The sequence below is a fragment of the Pan paniscus genome, chromosome 13 (genome assembly GCF_029289425.2).
Source record: "Pan paniscus chromosome 13, NHGRI_mPanPan1-v2.0_pri, whole genome shotgun sequence".
NCBI lineage: Eukaryota > Metazoa > Chordata > Mammalia > Primates > Hominidae > Pan > Pan paniscus.
The window spans coordinates 67,221,402-67,239,301 of record NC_073262.2 but is presented as its reverse complement, the minus strand read 5'-3'; the positions used below and the strand labels follow the sequence as shown (position 1 = coordinate 67,239,301).

Genomic DNA, 17,900 nt, shown 5'->3' with positions numbered 1-17,900 from the left:
AGTTATCCCAAGGGGGCACAGCACAATAGTGTGAGATATAGGGAAAGATGAAAGGACAGTGCAAGTTGTATTTTGTGTGAGGCAGGAGATTGGCTGGATTAAAAAAGTATTTGTAGGACTTGATATTCAAGAAACATCTCCTTATTGCTTTTTTTTCTCTGTATAAAGCCACTGGGGGCTTTATACAGTCAGATAGACACTGAGATGGTCAGAGAGAAGTTAGACATGCCACTGCCCTCAAGGAACTGCCATTCTAAGTAATATAGAATGCATCCACATAGGAGACAGTAGCTGAAGTTTGAATAAACTGGTGTATGAGAAAGAATAAAGTGGTAGTATTGGAAGGACAGGTAGGGTTTGAATCTGTAAAATGAGATGAAATAATACTTACTTTGCAGGGCTGTTAGAATAAAATGAAATAACGTATGCAAAGTGCTTAAAACTTAATGGGCAATTGATATGTGTTTGTCATCTTTCCTTCCTTCCCCACCTCTCAATTCTGAGACAACTTGTACTATGAAAAGGGGAGATCCTTGAAAGATGCACAGAAGTGAAATTTTCAGAAGAGGTGTGACTGGCCTTGGGCCTTCATTGTGGGGCTTAATGAACTGAGGAACATTATGAACAAAGAGGGGGGAATACAGAACATGCTTTTGGGAGCTTTGTTGAAGTTGAGTGGGAGAAGAGATTTGAAAGGGAGACTTGAAACCTAGAGGTTGGATGGTACTTTTGTATTAGACTGGTGCAAATGTAATTGTGGTTGTTGCCATTACTTTCAATAATAAAAACCCCAATTACTTTTGCACCAACCTAAGAGCATTTTTCTTCTGCCCAGATTCCACTTTGTATACTAAAATAACTGATGGTTTATGTGTCACCCTGCATCAGCTGTTTTGGTAAACAGGAATCATGAGTTGATTAACTTTGAATTCTCCATAATACACAGCACAGCACTTTACACATAGTAAGGTCTTCAATACATATTTATAAAGCAGGTTAATAAAACAAACAAATGCTTGGGTACGTCAGGAACAAGGGCTGTATGAATGTGACATTTTATGCTAATGTTGTGTCAAGCTATGTATTTAATAATAAAATGTGGAAACACATGTTGTAGAGTGGAATGGTGGGATGCCTTGGAGAGGGCCAGATTACAGTTTTCTCCCTGGCTTAGTGGCTATGGACTTTGTGAACTTGGTCAAGTTCTTTTGCAGTATGTGCTTAAACCCAAGACCATTTCTTAGCTGCCTGCTCTTCTGGCCTTAATTTCCTCATCTATTCAATAGCTAGTACCTTATAGAGTTGTGAGCATTAAGTGAAAACTAGCTCACTGCCTGGCACATAATGGGTGCTCACATAAATATTATTGATAATCACAATAATAGTTATTTTTATTTTTCCTAATTGAAATATCGATATGAAAATATTTTAAGTGACACATTTACTCTTGTTCTATCCAATTATCAAATAAAATTCTAAATAATGTACACTGCTATTCTGTAATATTTTATTGTTGACTCTGTTGTGTTAAAAACATCTTATAATGTTAGTTTCGTTTTTGGAGATAAAAGACCAATTCTCTGCAGCGGGAGTTTAAGGAGTGTTTTGTTAGTGTCTGCCTTGGGCTCTTCCAGGCCTTCTGCAAACTTGATTTCCTTTGATCCTCACAGCAGTTCTGAAAGTGTTGGTCATAGTTTTTTATCCTCATTTTGCAACTGAAGAAAATTAAGGGTCAAATGACAAGGTTAGTGAGTGGCAAAGTCATTTATAATAATTAATGAGAAAAAAGAAGAGGCTGAAGTTAAATTTGGAATCAGTGTCTAAAATAACTAGGAAGTAAGATAAAGCACAGTCAATATGAGCACCTGCAAAGGATTACAGAAAAATGAGATTCCACCTGTCTTAAGTATGCAGCGTGCTATCTTGTTCAGTCTACTGACTATGAAAAGTATCGGTAAGCTTCATTTTTCAAAGACATTTGCCTTTTTGATAACGTAGTCACAAAATGCCGAATTTTGCTCTTCATAATTTTCCCTGAAAATTTAGAAACTTAGTTTTCCAGTGTTCTGAAGGGATGACCTATCACTCACACGTAAGCAGCTAGTCATCTATTAAGTGTTTTTAAGCCCTTTTAGGGCATGTATATATTGCACTGTAATCTATACAGGACCTGGATACTGTTCTGAATTGAAGCGTTCATTTTATACATAGTGTTTAACAGGCTCTATGGTGTGATACAAAACAGCATTTCTAACTTCCCCATCATCTAGACTTCAGACCTCAGAGTAAACTTTGAGACCTTGACCGTGTGTTCACATCAGTTTTCAAGTTCTGCATATTCCTCCCCTCTATTCACTTTTCAAAGCAAGTGCCGTTTCCTTCTTGAAGCCTGCCCTGATCTTACCCCTATTGTGCAGTTGCTTCTACCTTGGTGCACCCTTGATACTTAGCATTTAATCACTGTTAGTCTCAACTTACTACTGAATGGGATATTTTAACTTAAAAATTAATATCTCTATTCCACTATGAGACAGTGACCTTAATTGTCTTAATAATAGTGTGTTCCTACTGCCTGATACAGGGTTTGGCAAATAGTACTTTGCTTGATCATTTAGTAAAATGAATTACTTTCATTATGATGGAACCCCAATAAAATTTTTGAGAACAGAGATAACACTTTTTTTTTTTTTTTTTTTTTTTTTTTTTGAGACGGAGTGTTGCTCTGTCACCCAGGCTGGAGTGCAGTGGTGCAATCTCGGCTCACTGCAACCTCCACCTCCCGGGTTCAAGCAATTCTCCTGCCTCTCAGCCTTCCCAGTAGCTGGGACTACAGGCACGTGCCACCATGCCTGGCTAATTTTTTGTATTTTTAGTAGAGGCGGGGTTTCACAGTGTTAGCCAGGATGCAGAGATAACACTTTGTAATGTTTGAAGGCTAAATTGAGAAAAGAAGACAGATAAGGCCAAATATTATGGGTGATATTCTTGAAATTATTAGTTACCATGGTCTTTGTTATTGTTGGCTTGCTGAAAAGTAGCTCAAGGTTAGAACAGAATCTTTTACTTCACAAATGCTAACCCCCCATCGCTGTATTAGTTGGTATTTCCTTTCTTGGTAATTTTCTTTTAAAAGATCATGATAAACCTAACTGGATAAGGATCAAATTAATTAATGCCTCCAAACTAGATCTGTGACTTTTTATATTAAGCGCATTACTGCCACTCCCAACTACCATTCTGAGGGATTTTTGGTTTTGAAATTCAAAGCAGGGATCCTTGGAGTTGTAGTGTCTCTTTTTTCTTTTGAGGAATATAAGCTCACCATGCATATTAAACTCACTTATGTATAAAGCAGTAAAGTGAACACTGCCTAGTAGCAGTCAAGATAACGAAATGGAAAGTTTGTGTCTGTGTTGCTGAGTATCTTCCATTTTGCCTTGTTACTACAACAATCACATTGTAATCTGGAAATTACCAGTTCTTCTCCTGCTGAAGGCAGTGGGTCAGGATCGAAGAGCATTGAGCAGTTCAGTAAAGCTTGTCCAGATGTCAGTCCAGAAGAGATTTTACAATTGTAAAAGCTCAGATTAGTTTTAACGTTGCAATCTGACAACGTAAAAACGTTAGTTTTGTCATTTTTGAGTGTTTCTTTCATTTTTTATTTAGACTTCATTGAAATTTTTATTGTTAGTTATAGATGTTTTCCGTTGTAAACCTCCTCCAGCCTCCCTCCCCTAGAAACATTAGAATAAAATTTTCAGTTTTTATGAGAAGAAATGCAAAATGGTCCTTAAAATTTTGAGAAAGTTTTGGCAGTGGTTATTTTTTAAATGCTTTTAATGGAATGAAATATGCTACATGACACACATTTGTGCTTTTTAAAAACATAAGTATTTGAGATTGATATATTGTAGTTTAATCCCCTCTTTGTATTTAACACTATTATTTAGGTTTATTGTTAAAATAATATTTAACAGTGTGTGATATCAAGGATAGCTGGAAGGCTTATAATACAAAAATTTTAATGTTTAGGAAATGAAAGATATTAATATATATTAAAACTCTTTTATTATAACATAGAAATTAACACTTTGTGCCAATTCTAACCTCAGGATTATTTTTTGTGCCTCGTGTATGTTCCAGTTGATCTCTTCATCAATTTTATGAATAGCATAAATAAATTTAGTTCATTAATGTATTTATATATTTTAAATAGACCAATGTAAACAGATTCTTATCTGCCATATGTTGAAATGCTTTAGTAAAGACATAACTGCCTAGTCAACAAAGATGGCATTGAATTGCACTGTTTTGGAAAAAAAGTTGAGCGAACTAGATGCCTGTTAATCTGGTTCTTTAAATATCATAAACAAAAGTATCAGAATGTGTTTCCAAGGACAAAGGCGGGGTTTTCCGGGCTTTGATTGGTTGCTGCCTTGTCCTGTCCCACAGCCATCCTTAATTGGCTTTGGGTAGATTGGAATCACATAAGCAGGGTGACATTTATTACTTTCCTAGTTGTTTCATTGCACTGAGCCCTGAGATTCCCAAGGAGTAACCATAAAAGATTTCTTTTATTTTGTCCATGACCTACGAGACAGGATCATTCTAAGAAGAGCAGGCATGAGTTTGAGTGCAAGAAGAGTCACTCTGCCTGCAATAACGCCAATAATTCTACAGAAAAGGGTATGTGACTTCTTTTTCCTTTTTTTCTTTAATTTTTCTTGCTGCTTTTTTCCCCCTGTTACTGTGTGTTTATTAATACATAGGAAGCTTTACTTACATACCCTTGAAAGAGCCTATAATTCATTAAAGTTGTAGGTAAAATTAAAGGACATATTATTGGAATTGAACTAGGAAAAATAATACTGCGCTAGGACATCGCTATAGTTAAAAACTTTCATCTAAAAGAAGTTTGATCTCAATTTCAGGTCATTGTGATTTAGAGACTGTATTGAAACTTTTTCTTTTTTTTTCTTTCTACTGTAACTTCAAGCCTCTTTGTTTTTAGCTCAGTAGGAAATCTGCTGTTATGTCTTATATTTGTTTACTAAGGAATAGTTTCTTTGTTTCACCATAATTCATAATATATCAATCTCTTCATTGTTGAATAGACTATACAATTATTTTACTGTTTAAACATGTGTTACCAGTTTATTCTCAGGTTTCTACCCATTTCTATTGAGCTTCTGCATATTTGCTTAAGAAAAACTTTCCATTAAATTCCCCTGTGAAAGGGCTTTCTGTTAATTATTAATGCAGTCAATCCTGTGTATGAAAATATTTTATTTATTAGTTTTTTGTAAAGATTATTTTTATGTCTCACTTACAGCATTGCATTTTACAAGGTGGTATATGCAACCATGTCATGTAGCCATAGTAAACTTTTCTTGTAACTCTCCAAAATAAGAACATTGCACTGGACTTCTTAAAGAATCAAATCTGTCGCATTGAGAAGGAAGGCACTAAAACTCAGTTTTGGCAATATGCTTACCAAATGGTTTTGGTGACACTAGAAACTGTAGTGTTTATTTTTGAACTCAACTTTTAATAGTTAACTGTTAACTATCAGTGCATTCCATTAAGTCAAAGGTCATGTTGCAATTTATTTGAAACATGGCAAATCTAACAGTTAAAGTGGCTATATTTTTTAAAAACGAAGTGCCTCTTTACTATTTTTAATTTTTAGATTTTCAGCTTATTTTCTTATCCAGTCAACCATTTATTTACTGAGAATATTTTATTTGGCATTGGAACAGCTATATGGTAATTTTGCCAACATGAGTTCTTTATCTTTCTTGAGGCCTTTTGCTAATTGTAAGCAAATTTAATTAAAAGTATTTTGCTTTGGGTTTTAACTTTTACTTGGAATTGGACTTAGCAGTGCATTAATAATGACAATATAGGTTCCGGGACTCATTGAGGATGTGAAAAGGCATATTAACATTTATCAAGTCTATGTTCTCATGTTTGAATTCTTCTTTATCCGGTTAATATTGCAGTTTAGATTGACTAAGAAACTTCTATCATATGGTTTGTTTTTGATGACATGTTGGTATGATGGAAAATGTACTATCTGGACTCTCCATTTACTAGCCCTGTGACTTTGGGCAAATCCAGTAAACTCTTGGAGTCTTTACTTCCTCATCTGTATAACAAACTGAGGAGTTTTCAGTAAATAATATCTTCAGTCTTATTTGTGTCTATAATTCTGTGAACTAAATATTTTATATTTTCATGGTTATAGTAAAATATGTAAATTATTTTTATTATTTTAGAATTATTATAAAACATTAGGAAAGAATGCTGTAATTTTCAAGGAGTTTGAACAATTAGCCTAGGGGAAATTGGTTATGGCAAAACTTGGCTAGAAAAATAACTTCTAGCACTGTTTGCCAAGTAGGAAAACAAGATTACTCTGGAAAGCGGTGGTTATTATTGATGTTACATCTGAGCTGCCAATGGTCACCTCATTGTGATTTATCGTGGTATTTTAATAATAAGCTTCTTGTCAAGTTTCTGTTATAATATTTATAAAAGTCAAAATTCCCTAGACTCAAATCTATGCTATTTTTTTCAGTGAGTGCACATATTTTGGTGTTTATATAATTTAGCACACCATTATGTGCTTCTCCTGATATTTTAACTCCGAAAATACCCATTTTTGTCTATTTGATTGTTCTGAAGATCTTAATATCTTTTATTTTAGGAGTTGGGTATTTTCTGATTTAAAAATCATCCATCTGCCCTGGTCACACCATGATTAATTTTTTCTTCCAATATAAGAAGTTATTTCATACTTGTAATTAATTTATTTTCCATATATGCCATAATTTTAAATGATCTTATAAATCAGTACAAGCATTTCTCAGAGAATTTGGGGAGCAACTTATTTTCCCATGAAGGCAGGTGCTTTTTCCACAGGTTTGGTGTAAAGTTCACTCATCCTGAATGAGTGGCCCTTGACAAATAATTTATCAAATGGAATCCTAATCATTTAAAAGGCTGAGAGCATTCTGAAAATGCTCCGTAGCAATAGGGAGTAATTTTCTTATCAGGTAGTGTGTCTGATCCAAGTGGCTGTAAGAGTCTCTGGTAGTGCTTAGGAACTTGAATTTTAAACATGGCCCTTCATGTGGTATAGATCTATTTTGTAGCAGAGAAAGTACGCCTTGATCTTTGAGAAAAAAGGTATTTTGGTAGATTCTCTATCAAGTAAATTGGAAAGAAAATGTTCACTTCCAAATTCTATTAGGATCTGATTTCTCTGATTTAAGTGAATTAAGGTTCTGGTGAAGAAGGTTCCTCATGTGCCTCAGAAACGATCACATCCTCAGCAAACATTGTGAATGAATCTTTTACCTCATCGCATTTTTCTCAGATCATCACTAGGTTGTAGCTTTTTATTTTTTCAAATGAGAAGACTGAGTCTCTTGGGTGTTGAGTGACTTATGCAAGGTCACCCAGAAGGTCAGTGGCAGAGCTAGAAATAGAATCTAGATCTTGTGACTTCCAGTATGCTTCTCCTAGATACGTGTTACCTCCTGAAATTAATATGGAAATGAAATTGCCTTATGGTGGGTATAATTGCCATTCAAGTCTGGAATTAGCTTAGGCAAATCCTTTCATCTTCCTCTGCACCTCCACCAACTCCCTTATGCTCTAGCATAGAAAACATTTTATTCAGAAAGCAATTGTAAGCAGCCAAGTGTGTGTGTGTGTGTGTGTGTGTGTGTGTGTGTGAGTGTGTGATAGAAAGACAGTTTATACCTGGAACTCCAGATTGGCACATTACATAAAGAAAACATTTTAAGGTCCCGGAGAGTTAACATAAGGCTCAAGTATTGTAAAGTATAAACTAAGTATAATATAAAATTCACATTCTTTTATAGAAACACTACCAGGTCAGAAGGCCTTACGTCCATATCCTGATTCGGTGGGTTAGGCATATTTCATGTCTCTATCAGATTAACATTTTTTGTTTGTTTGTTTATTTGTTTGTTTTTTGAGATTGAGTCTTGCTCTGTCACCCAGGCTGGAGTGCAGTGGCGCCATCTTGGCTCACTGCAACCTCTGCCTCCTGGGTTCAAGCGATTCTCCTGCCTCAGCCTCCTCAGTAGCTGGGACTACAGGCGTGTGCCACCACACCTAGCTAAATTTTTGTATTTTTACTAGAGAAGGGGTTTCACCATGTTAGCCATGATGGTCTCCATCTCCTGACCTTGTGATCTGCCCACCTCGGCCTCCCAAAGTGCTGGGATTACAGACATGAGCCACCGTGCCCAGCCAACATTGTTTTTAAGTTATGTTTGCAAGCATTTTTGCATTCTTCATCCATGCTACAATTACAGGAGATGTTCATAAGCACACAAGATCCTGAAGTATCTTCTGAAATCTCAGAGAAAAAAAGGGATACTTTTAATGACATATATTTTTTTAAGATTCAAATCCTTTTGAAAATTGTAAATTCATGAGTGTAATATGGAGCAATGCCATTTATGAGAAGATCTAATTCCCCATTCATATAAGAGAATAGTTCATGTTATAATCATTTCTTTCCTCATACAATTAGACTAATTGCTATGATTTTCTAAAAGTGATTTAGTGGAGGAAAGAACACATATCATCACATCACTATTTTTCCCAGAATCTTTTAAACATGCACAAAATCAGTCCAAGCTTCCTTAGCATTTGCCGTTCTCCAGGGCCTGCCTGGCCCTCAGCCTGCCCAGCTTCCCTTGAAGCCTTCACTGCAGCATGTCGTTTGCCTCCTTGGGCTTCAAACGGCTTTTAACATCTGTATATCTGCACTTCTGCTCCCAGGATTGTGCTCTGCAGCCTATAGACAACACCAGGCTCATTTGCTTTCCCAAATGCTGTCTATTGCCTAAGTGTCGGCTCAGGCTGTGGTCTCATCCTAAAGCCTACTAAGACTCTTTTGCTTCACCTTTATCTTCAAGGTGCCTTGATTTAGTATCAGTGGACCCACCTTTGTTACTCATTTGTCAGTTCAACCACTACAGCCCTGTAACATCAATTTTATTATTACCTTTTAAATAATATTTAAGTCATATTGCCGTCCATAGGTGTGTACAATATGACTTTCAGTTGCTCTATCTTGTTTATTTTTGTATATCTTGGACCACCATTTGGTTTCCAAAAGTTGTCTTTGGATTTTTGGTCTTACAACTAGATCTTAGTATTTTAAAGGAAGAAATCTTTAAAATGTTTTGTCATTTATGGGCAGAATGTAATTTCATGTAACCAAAAAACACAAAGGACTGTGGATTAAGGAGGAAAAGAGATTTATTTTTCTTTCACTTTACAAGGATAAGTCCAAAGCTAATGTTGCAGCCCCACAATGTCCTCAGGCAACTGAAATCCTTCTCGCTTTCTATTATTTCTTCTCTAATGTGGGTCCTTTTTCCTTTTATGGAAAGATAAACGTAAATTTCCAGTCATCCTGTTTACAGTCTTTGCACAGAGAATGTGAAGGACCAAGAACAGGCTTGTGAGTTTTATACCAGTTAACGTGCCATTGTGGAGTAACCAGGAGTTTCTGCTTACATCTTATTGGCCAACTCTGGATACAAGAGGAGTCAGGAAATGCGGGCCTGGAGTGTAGCACACTGCCCTCCTCACCAGAATCGGGATTCATCAGGAAAGAAGAGAGGAAGAGTGGATATTGGTGGGTAACTTGCCATCTCCTCTACAAGTGCCTTGGACATATTAGACATTTAGTAAATATTTGTCTGGGATTTTTGTTATTCTGGTGCCAGATATGAAATGTGGCTATGCTTTTTGAGCAAATAATATTCTATTACTTGTATAGGGATTGTAGGTATGGTAATAAGTGGGGAGAGAGCAGATTTCCTGAGCAGAAGAGGGTCGTGGAAGGCCATGGATGGTGGTCTTAGTTTAGGTGGTGGACTTGCTTGGAAGGTGATAGTGAAGTGGTAGTGGGCATTGTTACTGCTTTTTATCCAGAGTTCTCATTCTTGCTAAACCTTGATATTTCTCCTGCCCTTTTTACTTTTGTACAGAGTAACTTAGTTGCATACTCACCCAGGAAGGGTGTCACACAGATGAATGGTATTTGCATTTTAGTAAAATGTTTCTTTTCCTGAGAAGTGAGTTTTTAGGAAGTGTGATGTAGCAGATTATTTGTATGCTTTAGAGCCAGGAAGCCCAGAGTTTGAGCTCAGCTTCATCACTCACCAGTGCCCTGGCTTTGGGAGCATTCTTTCAAAACCCTCTGAGAATCAGTTTCTCTATCTTGGGGATGATGATGCTTCCTCACAGAACAGTTGTGAGGATTCAACAGAATAAATATTTAGAAGCATTTCACACATAGTAGAAGTCTAACAAATATGAATTTCCCTTTTTCCCCACCTGTGAAATGGCATGTTTTATTAGTTTCATAAACAGTTTAAATTTCCCTGTGACTGAGAATTTAAACTTTCTGTACCCTATTCTCCTAAAGTGGTTATCCAAAGATTTCATAGTAGAAAGTGAGTCAAACAAAAAGTGTTTTTTCTTCATAGATTTCAGCCAGGGAGAGAAAGACAATATATCTTTCAAATGCTTGCTCCCACTACTTTCCTTTCTGTAACTTTAGAAGGTCTCTAATTTGAATTAAAAAAAATGAATCCAACTATATACGCTGATGAATATATTTTTTAGAATCTTTGGGAACGTAGATTTAAATACAAGACAGATGGTTAATTACTCCTCCTTTCAATGTCCTAAGGAGTATTAGACAGGGACTTCTGGGTTGTATATTTGAAAGGGATAAAAGTAGGTCTAGTATTAAGACGTTGCTTCAGTAGGCAAGTGGTGTTACTATTAATAGAACCTTAGCTGTATTATGGTGAGAACTTGTTACTTTTGATCATCATTGAACCCCAATGCCCAGCACATAGAAGGCACAAAGTTGGTATCTAATTACCAATTAGTTGGATAAAAACAATTTTTGTAAAGGCAAGATTGAGCTCTTTAGATACTGACATGCTATTTCCTTCCTAATATTTGTCTCTCTGTTGCTTTTCCTTTATTTTTGCCAAGTTTCTCATCTTTTGGGGTGAAAAGCTGTAATGCTCAGGCCTTTTCATTACCTTTATCTAGCTCCAACTTGCTGCAGTGGGCAATTTGGTATACCCTTCACAGAGAGTATTGCCCTTCACACAGAACAATAAAAAATAGCAGCTACAACATGTTCAACATTGATTACACATTCACTTTAACCCTCATAAGAACCCTAAAAGCTTGGTGGCCAAACCCATTTTTGGATGAGGAAAATTGGCTTAGAGAGTTACGTGTCTTTGCCAAAGCACCTCGCTCATAAATGACAGAGGTGGGACAGAGGTCTGAGCCTCTGCTCCACCTAGCACAGGAGGCTGTCTCTCAGAATTGCCTGGGCACATGTACTGCATAGCTACTCATCACCATGTAGCTGCAGTAATTTGTCCTCTCACCTGTAGTCTTTTCATGGGACGAATCTCACCTTTTCTGCCAATCTGCCTTTTGCTCTCCTGGTTACTTTTCCTTGCTGTGCACTCAGTTTTGCCTCAAAGACATAGTGATTCAACCATCAGGTCAGAGTTTCTTAGAGCTCAACAGGACTGTAGGGGTCTCTTGGGACTTATTCAGAAATGCCTTATTTTGCTTTCAAAATTTTATAATAATAATTGCTAACATTAGTTGAGTGCTATCAGTTTGCCAGCATTTTGCCCATTTTACAGTATGAGGAGTCTAAAACTCATGGCTAATAATAAGTTTGGGGTCTGAGATCTGATCACAGCAGATTCCAGGATCCCCTGTCCACTGTGAACACCTGGGCTGAACGCCCATGAGTACAGTTGCTGGGCATCATGATTTTGCACACTGTACTGCATGTTCCACATTTGGCAGTGAAGGCTGATTAAAAATAGCTGGGCTAATGAACGGTCTCAGACTACTGCTTGGGGCGGTCTGTAGGGCTGGCTCTCATGGCTGTGCCCCAGAACTCTAAGCCAAATATTAAAAATAATAATCTCTTTTTTGGCAGGAAAAAAAAGAAGCAAGACTTTTGGTAATTTCAGATTCTAAACCCCTAGAAAGGATAAGGATTTTCTACCCATGTAGGATATTAAAAATGCTTGCCATTATGATAATTCTCAAAGAGGAATTCAAAATTTGTTTTGGCAAGAACAGCATTGTCAGAAAGCCTCCTAATCAGACATGCATATTTGAACGTATACATTCAGGCTTTGTTTGGGAAAATACCAGGAATTATTATTTTTCAGTTTCAAAACTGAAATTAGCTTGGGTAGTTTTATCAATATTTGAAGAAAAAATTTGATATAACTGTTCGAAATCCCAGCGAAAACTTCAAGTTTGAGTTCCAGGAAAGTTTCCTGGTGAGGTGACACATATGTATATATACATATGCCCCTCAAATCCTTCTTATTAATGTTTAATATGTAGAAATCATTTATCTTAAAAATTCAAATATTTACTAATTCTGAAAAAATAGATATTAACTTTGTCACAAGCTTGTGATTGTATCAAACAGAAACCCCATAGTTTGAACAAGGTTGCAGTTTTCGAAACATGATATTTTCTCTATTTGCACAAACTGAGAAATAAAGACTCCCTCTGCTGGCTACTTCAGTATTTGCAATTATTCTGGCGAGAAGCTATGAAAAGTGAAAAAACAAAACAAAACGAAGAAAAATAGTCTTTTTTTGACACTCAAAAAGCTAGGTGCTTTGGGATATATGTATGTATACATCTAATTATGTTCTAGTGTTTATTTATCTAATACTTTTATCCAAGATGTCATGTAGAAGCAGCAGCTTAAAGCAGCCTAAATACTGGACGAACAGAATGGTAAGAATACAGCATCAGGTGGGAGCCAGAAATGGGTATCTGTGGCTGGCTCGGCTGGTGACCATTTGGAGGTCCTTGAGCAGGTCAAGACTCCAGCTTCAGCTTTTTCATTTGTGAAATGGGAGGATTTCAGTGGATGTTCTCCAGGAACCCTTCTAACCTTTAGTATTTTATGATTCTAAACAGTATAGATTCCATTTCTTTTACAAGACTGTGCTCTATGCATGTCTTTCACTGATGTAAAATAAATATTTAGAAAAATGTAAACTAGTACAACCACTATGGAAAACAGTATGGAGATTCCTTTAATAACTAAAAGTAGAACTACCATTTGACCCAGCAATCCCACTTCTGGGTATCTACCCAGAGGAAAAGAAGTCATTATACGAAAAGATACTTGCACATTCATGTTTATTACAGCACAATCCACAATGGCAAAATCGTGTAACCAACCCAAATGCCCATCAGTCAACGAGTGGGTAAACAAACTGGTATATTTATATGATGGAATACTACTCAGCCATAAAGAGGAATGAATTAATGGCATTTGTGGCAACCTGGATGAAATTGGAGACTATTATTCTAAGTGAAGTGACTCGGGAATAAAAATCAAACATCATATGTTCTCACTAATATGTGAGAGCTAAGCTATGAAGATGCAAAGGCATAAGAATGATACAATGGACTTCGGGGACTTGGGGGGAAAAGAGGGAGCAGGCAAGGGATAAAAGACTACAAATGGTGCAGTATATGCTGCTCAGGTGACGGGTGCACCAAAATCTCACAAATCACCACTAAGGAACTTATTCATGTAACCAAATACCACCTGTACCCCAATAACTCATGGAAAAATAAAATAAGAAAAGTAAATAAATAAATATTTAGAAAAATGAAGGAAAAGTAAAATTACAAAATGGATATACATCAGTTGTTCCCAGTGTTTGTTACTGCATGGGAATGTTAGGATCTAGAAAGTGATGTTTTGTACACTATTATAAGTTTATGAAATAATACCCCCAAATGTCCTGGGAAGGTTGAACATAGCATATTTTATTGATTGTATGGCACTTTAAGTTGTAAGAAGCATCATTATTTTATATACTTCCAATAAAACTATAACATACCATTAAGGGTAAGTTACATCCAGGTTTCAGAGAAGTTAAATGTGAAAAAATGTGCTTTTAAAAAATCAAGGAAATAAGGTAGTTCCTAAAAGGGCTTCAATTGATGCCAGACAAGTCAATAATTGCAATAAAGTCTGATGTGTCTTGGGCTCTAGCAAACAGTATCTTTCTCCACCTCACGTTTTCCCTCTCTTCTAAACACTTATTCCACCCCTGCCCTACTACTTGTTCTTCTTTCTCACTGTGTGAATCAATTTTTAACTTTTTCACTTAGACATGTCTTATGGCTGTTCTGGGAATAAACTATTGCTTAAAAACTGAAATGAGATCCTGAAATAACATTGTGTCCAACATAAGCATGGCCAGTGGTATTCTGCTTTAAATATGAATTAGCATTAGCACTTGCAGAGGTTTTCTTGTTTCAAAGATGAATTAGCACTGGCATCTTAGCAGGAATTGCATGAGTATTAAAAACACTGAAACTTCAGAGAACACAGCTTTGATGAAATCATCGGAAACTTTAGTGTGGGATTTGTGATTTGAACCTCTTTATTATTCATATTGGATTTAGGTCTTAACATGTGTGTCTGTGTGTGTGTGTGTCTGTATGTGATAACTTAGGATATTTTCTAACTTAGTTGTTAATGTTTGCTTTCTTTTATAATGAAATTGGAGCAGTTTCTTTTATCTTTTTTTCTGCCACATAACAGAACCAACTGAAAGGGCTTGAATTTCTCTTTGTCAAATTGAACCCCCACTTGAGTTAGAGTCCTTCTTTCTACCTAATAGGAAGAAAGGAGGCCCAAAGAATGAGTACTCTTCATGGCTCTTGGCCTGAGACAAGGAGAGCAGAAAAGGTAAATAATAGAGTTGGAGGATAAAGGTGAATGGAGGGGCTTTAAGGAGATGTCCTGAGCCTCTTCTTGCCTGCAGGCTTTTTTTCTCTTGGTTGGAACCCTAGATGCGGCATGCTGCTGCAGTGTCAGTGCCCCAGGCTATCTGGTGTGACAGTGCTGACTTCCCTTCTGTGCCAAGTTTAGGGCATTTCCAGTAGTGAGACCACTACTCTTTAGCCTGTTGCTGGATAGGAAATTAATGCATCATAAAACCTCATCTGTGAATTTTGAATTCATATCCAGGACTCCTGGAAGCTCTCTGTGGATCCCCAGGAACACAAGTTCTCTATTTCTGAATCTCTTTACCCAGGCATGACCCTATAATTTACTGCAGAAATGTAATATCATACAAATCTATACCAGGGCTGGGTTTTTACAGAGGTGGTGTGGAGATGATCCATCTTGCGACCTTAATGATAAGAGCCATACCTCAAAGATTGTGAAAGGACAGAAAGAGCCTTGGTCAGGGGTGACTTGATGGAACTGCCTCACCAAATCCTGAGCTGCCTGCCCTGGTTTCAAATGTGAGAAGGAAGTCAACCTCAATCTGGCTAACCCATTGTAGGTAGGAATGACTTTCTGTTATTGTAGCTGAACCCTTTCCTAAGTGATTAAATCATCATGTGGTTATTTATCCTGATTCTCTTACCACTTTGTAATCACATTCATGTAAAACTGTCATTTTTATTATTAAATAACATTTAATTTTTAAGAATTATTTCTACGTTGCCAACTTTTTAAAAAGCTACCCATCACTTGTGTATCTTGAAAAGCATTTCCTATTGTGGTGGCCCCTGGGTAGTTTGCACTGATGGAAACCAGTGTACCGCAGTACCGGGTGAAGGCACCCCCTCCTCAGGCTGCCTGGCACCCATGCTTACTCCCTGTCCTCATAACTTAGCCCTTCTGATCTCCATTTAGTGTGGTCTGGTTATTCTTTCCTGAGTATTGTTCACTCCTTTCTTCCTCAGTATGTTTGCTCATGTTTGTCCCACACAGGTGTTTTCTTACCTTCTTTCCTTATTCTTTCAGAATCCCAGATATGAAATGGCTCTCAGCAGTCACCTAAGCCACCTTTGTTCAGTCCATAAGTTTCATGAAAATGTGCCTAAATTTTCTCTTTGGTTCACATGTGTCTTTTCTCCCATAGAGGTTTTCAAACTCCGTGAGGTGTCAACACTACCATTTTGGAATTCACTAATACTGTCTCATACAGGGGTGTACATGATGGTTTCTTTCATCACTGAAGGAATCGTTTTGACTGTCGCTGTGTGCCCCACATTTTGCTCACTGCTTGGGATATAAAGAGGAGAAAACAGTGGTCCCTGATGTCATACATTGTTCTTATGGTGAAGGGCAACAGGTAGTAATTATAGTTGCACACTTGCATGCTTGCAACAAAAGGCCTGGACCTAAGCTGGAGGGTCTTTGGAAGCTTCCTCCCAGAAATAATGGTTTATCCTAAGATATGAGGGAGCAGAAAAAGTAGAGGGTAGGGAAACCGTGTTCTAAGCACAAGCAGTAGCATGTGCAAGGGCCCTGTGTTGAGAAGGAGCATGACTTTTTCAAGAAACAGAAAAAAATGTAGGATTGGAGTCAGAGGACAGGATTGTAGGGAATAAAGTGAAAGGGGGTACAAGGATGTGGAATAAACCTGTTTGTGTCAATCCTTGTAATTCTGATATTGGTGACAGTATCTGTTTTAAGTAATGTCTTATAACTAATTTAACATGTACTGTTCATGCTCAAGGAAAATGTGTTTTTGACTATCCCTCGCAAGTGGAGAGGATTGGAGGCTTTTCTTGCAACCTGATTTCTCAAAACTATATACTGTTTTTCTCTTAGTAAATATTTGACAGCTAGGAAAATAATACAGGATAGCAATAAGAAAGCAGTGGATATTCTTGAGCTGTTAGGGTCTTCGGGAGCAGTCTTTATTTTTAAAATGCAAAATTTTAAAAACACAATTAGAGATTTGGAATAAGTAATAGTGACTACATTGCTTCCCATTCCTTTTCTTTCAAGGGAACTACTGAGTTGCTTAATTCAAGATATCTAAAAATGTCTCTTGTTATCTTAGGACACTGTGTTTCTTATTTAGAAGAATGTAAAAATTCAGGACTACTCTGACCCTGATATAAAAATATTTCACATGAAATATTAGTACATTGCCTATCTATTAGTACATTGCCTATCTATTAAAAATAATAAAGAAAAATATTGAAACATTATAAGCTCTTTTATAATTTTACTGTGGTTAGATGATAAACTTTCAAAGAGCCATAGAAATAAGCTTAGCTTTAGGACACAGTTCAGAGCAAATTCCTGTGAGCCTTGTTTCTTACTTTTATTTTGTATTAACTATATGTTAACTATACATATATAATTAATAGATACAATACATAAATTAATGAATTTATATTTCTGTTTAAAAATTATATATGTCTTATCATGCTAAGGTCATATTTAAATATGATATTTAAAATAAATTTAAATTAAATATAATATTTAAATTATTTTAAATTGAAGACTAATTAATTAACAGTAATTTAGTTAGGTTTAACTATTGAATTTAAAATTTCCTAAAATAGAAACTTTGACACAGAAGATAACCATAGATAACTATGCCCAAATATCTTTTTCTTTCACTTTTGTTCTTTTTTTTCTTTCTCTTGCTTAATCTTATGGATTCTTACTCATTGTTTTATGTTTAATCCATGCTCATTATTTTACCTGCTGAATGATGATTTCTCTTCTCTCTATTCTTGAAGAAACAAAGGATAAGTGGGGCAAACCTGTGGCATAATTAATGACTTTCCAGTCATGGCAGATCCAAAGCCCTCTTTTGCTCTGTGACATTCTCAGATGACCATTGACAATGCCGAATTCATTTCAAATATTCTAGAATGAATTCACATTGAAAAGGATCTGGCTATCCCATGCCATCCCATTCCTTGGAGTCAGCAAGGAGGAGGAGAAAGGCTGACTGCTTAGCCTTTGCTCACTTTTT

At 36.4% G+C, this 17,900-nt stretch overlaps 1 protein-coding gene across 2 annotated transcripts in view; it reads left to right on the top strand.

Moving 5' to 3' along the window:
• GRB14 (growth factor receptor bound protein 14) overlaps nt 1–17,900 on the top strand; it is a 128,610-nt gene that overhangs the window by 47,965 nt on the left and 62,745 nt on the right. Inside the window, exon 1 of one of the 2 annotated variants that reach the window (XM_034954399.4) lies at nt 2,536–4,686. The exons of the other annotated variant lie outside the window; for it this stretch is intronic. Coding sequence (XP_034810290.1) covers nt 4,624–4,686 — 63 coding nt within the window. The 5' untranslated portion in view covers nt 2,536–4,623. Of the gene's footprint in view, nt 1–2,535; nt 4,687–17,900 lie in introns of those variants that run through there. 2 annotated transcript variants of the gene reach the window in all.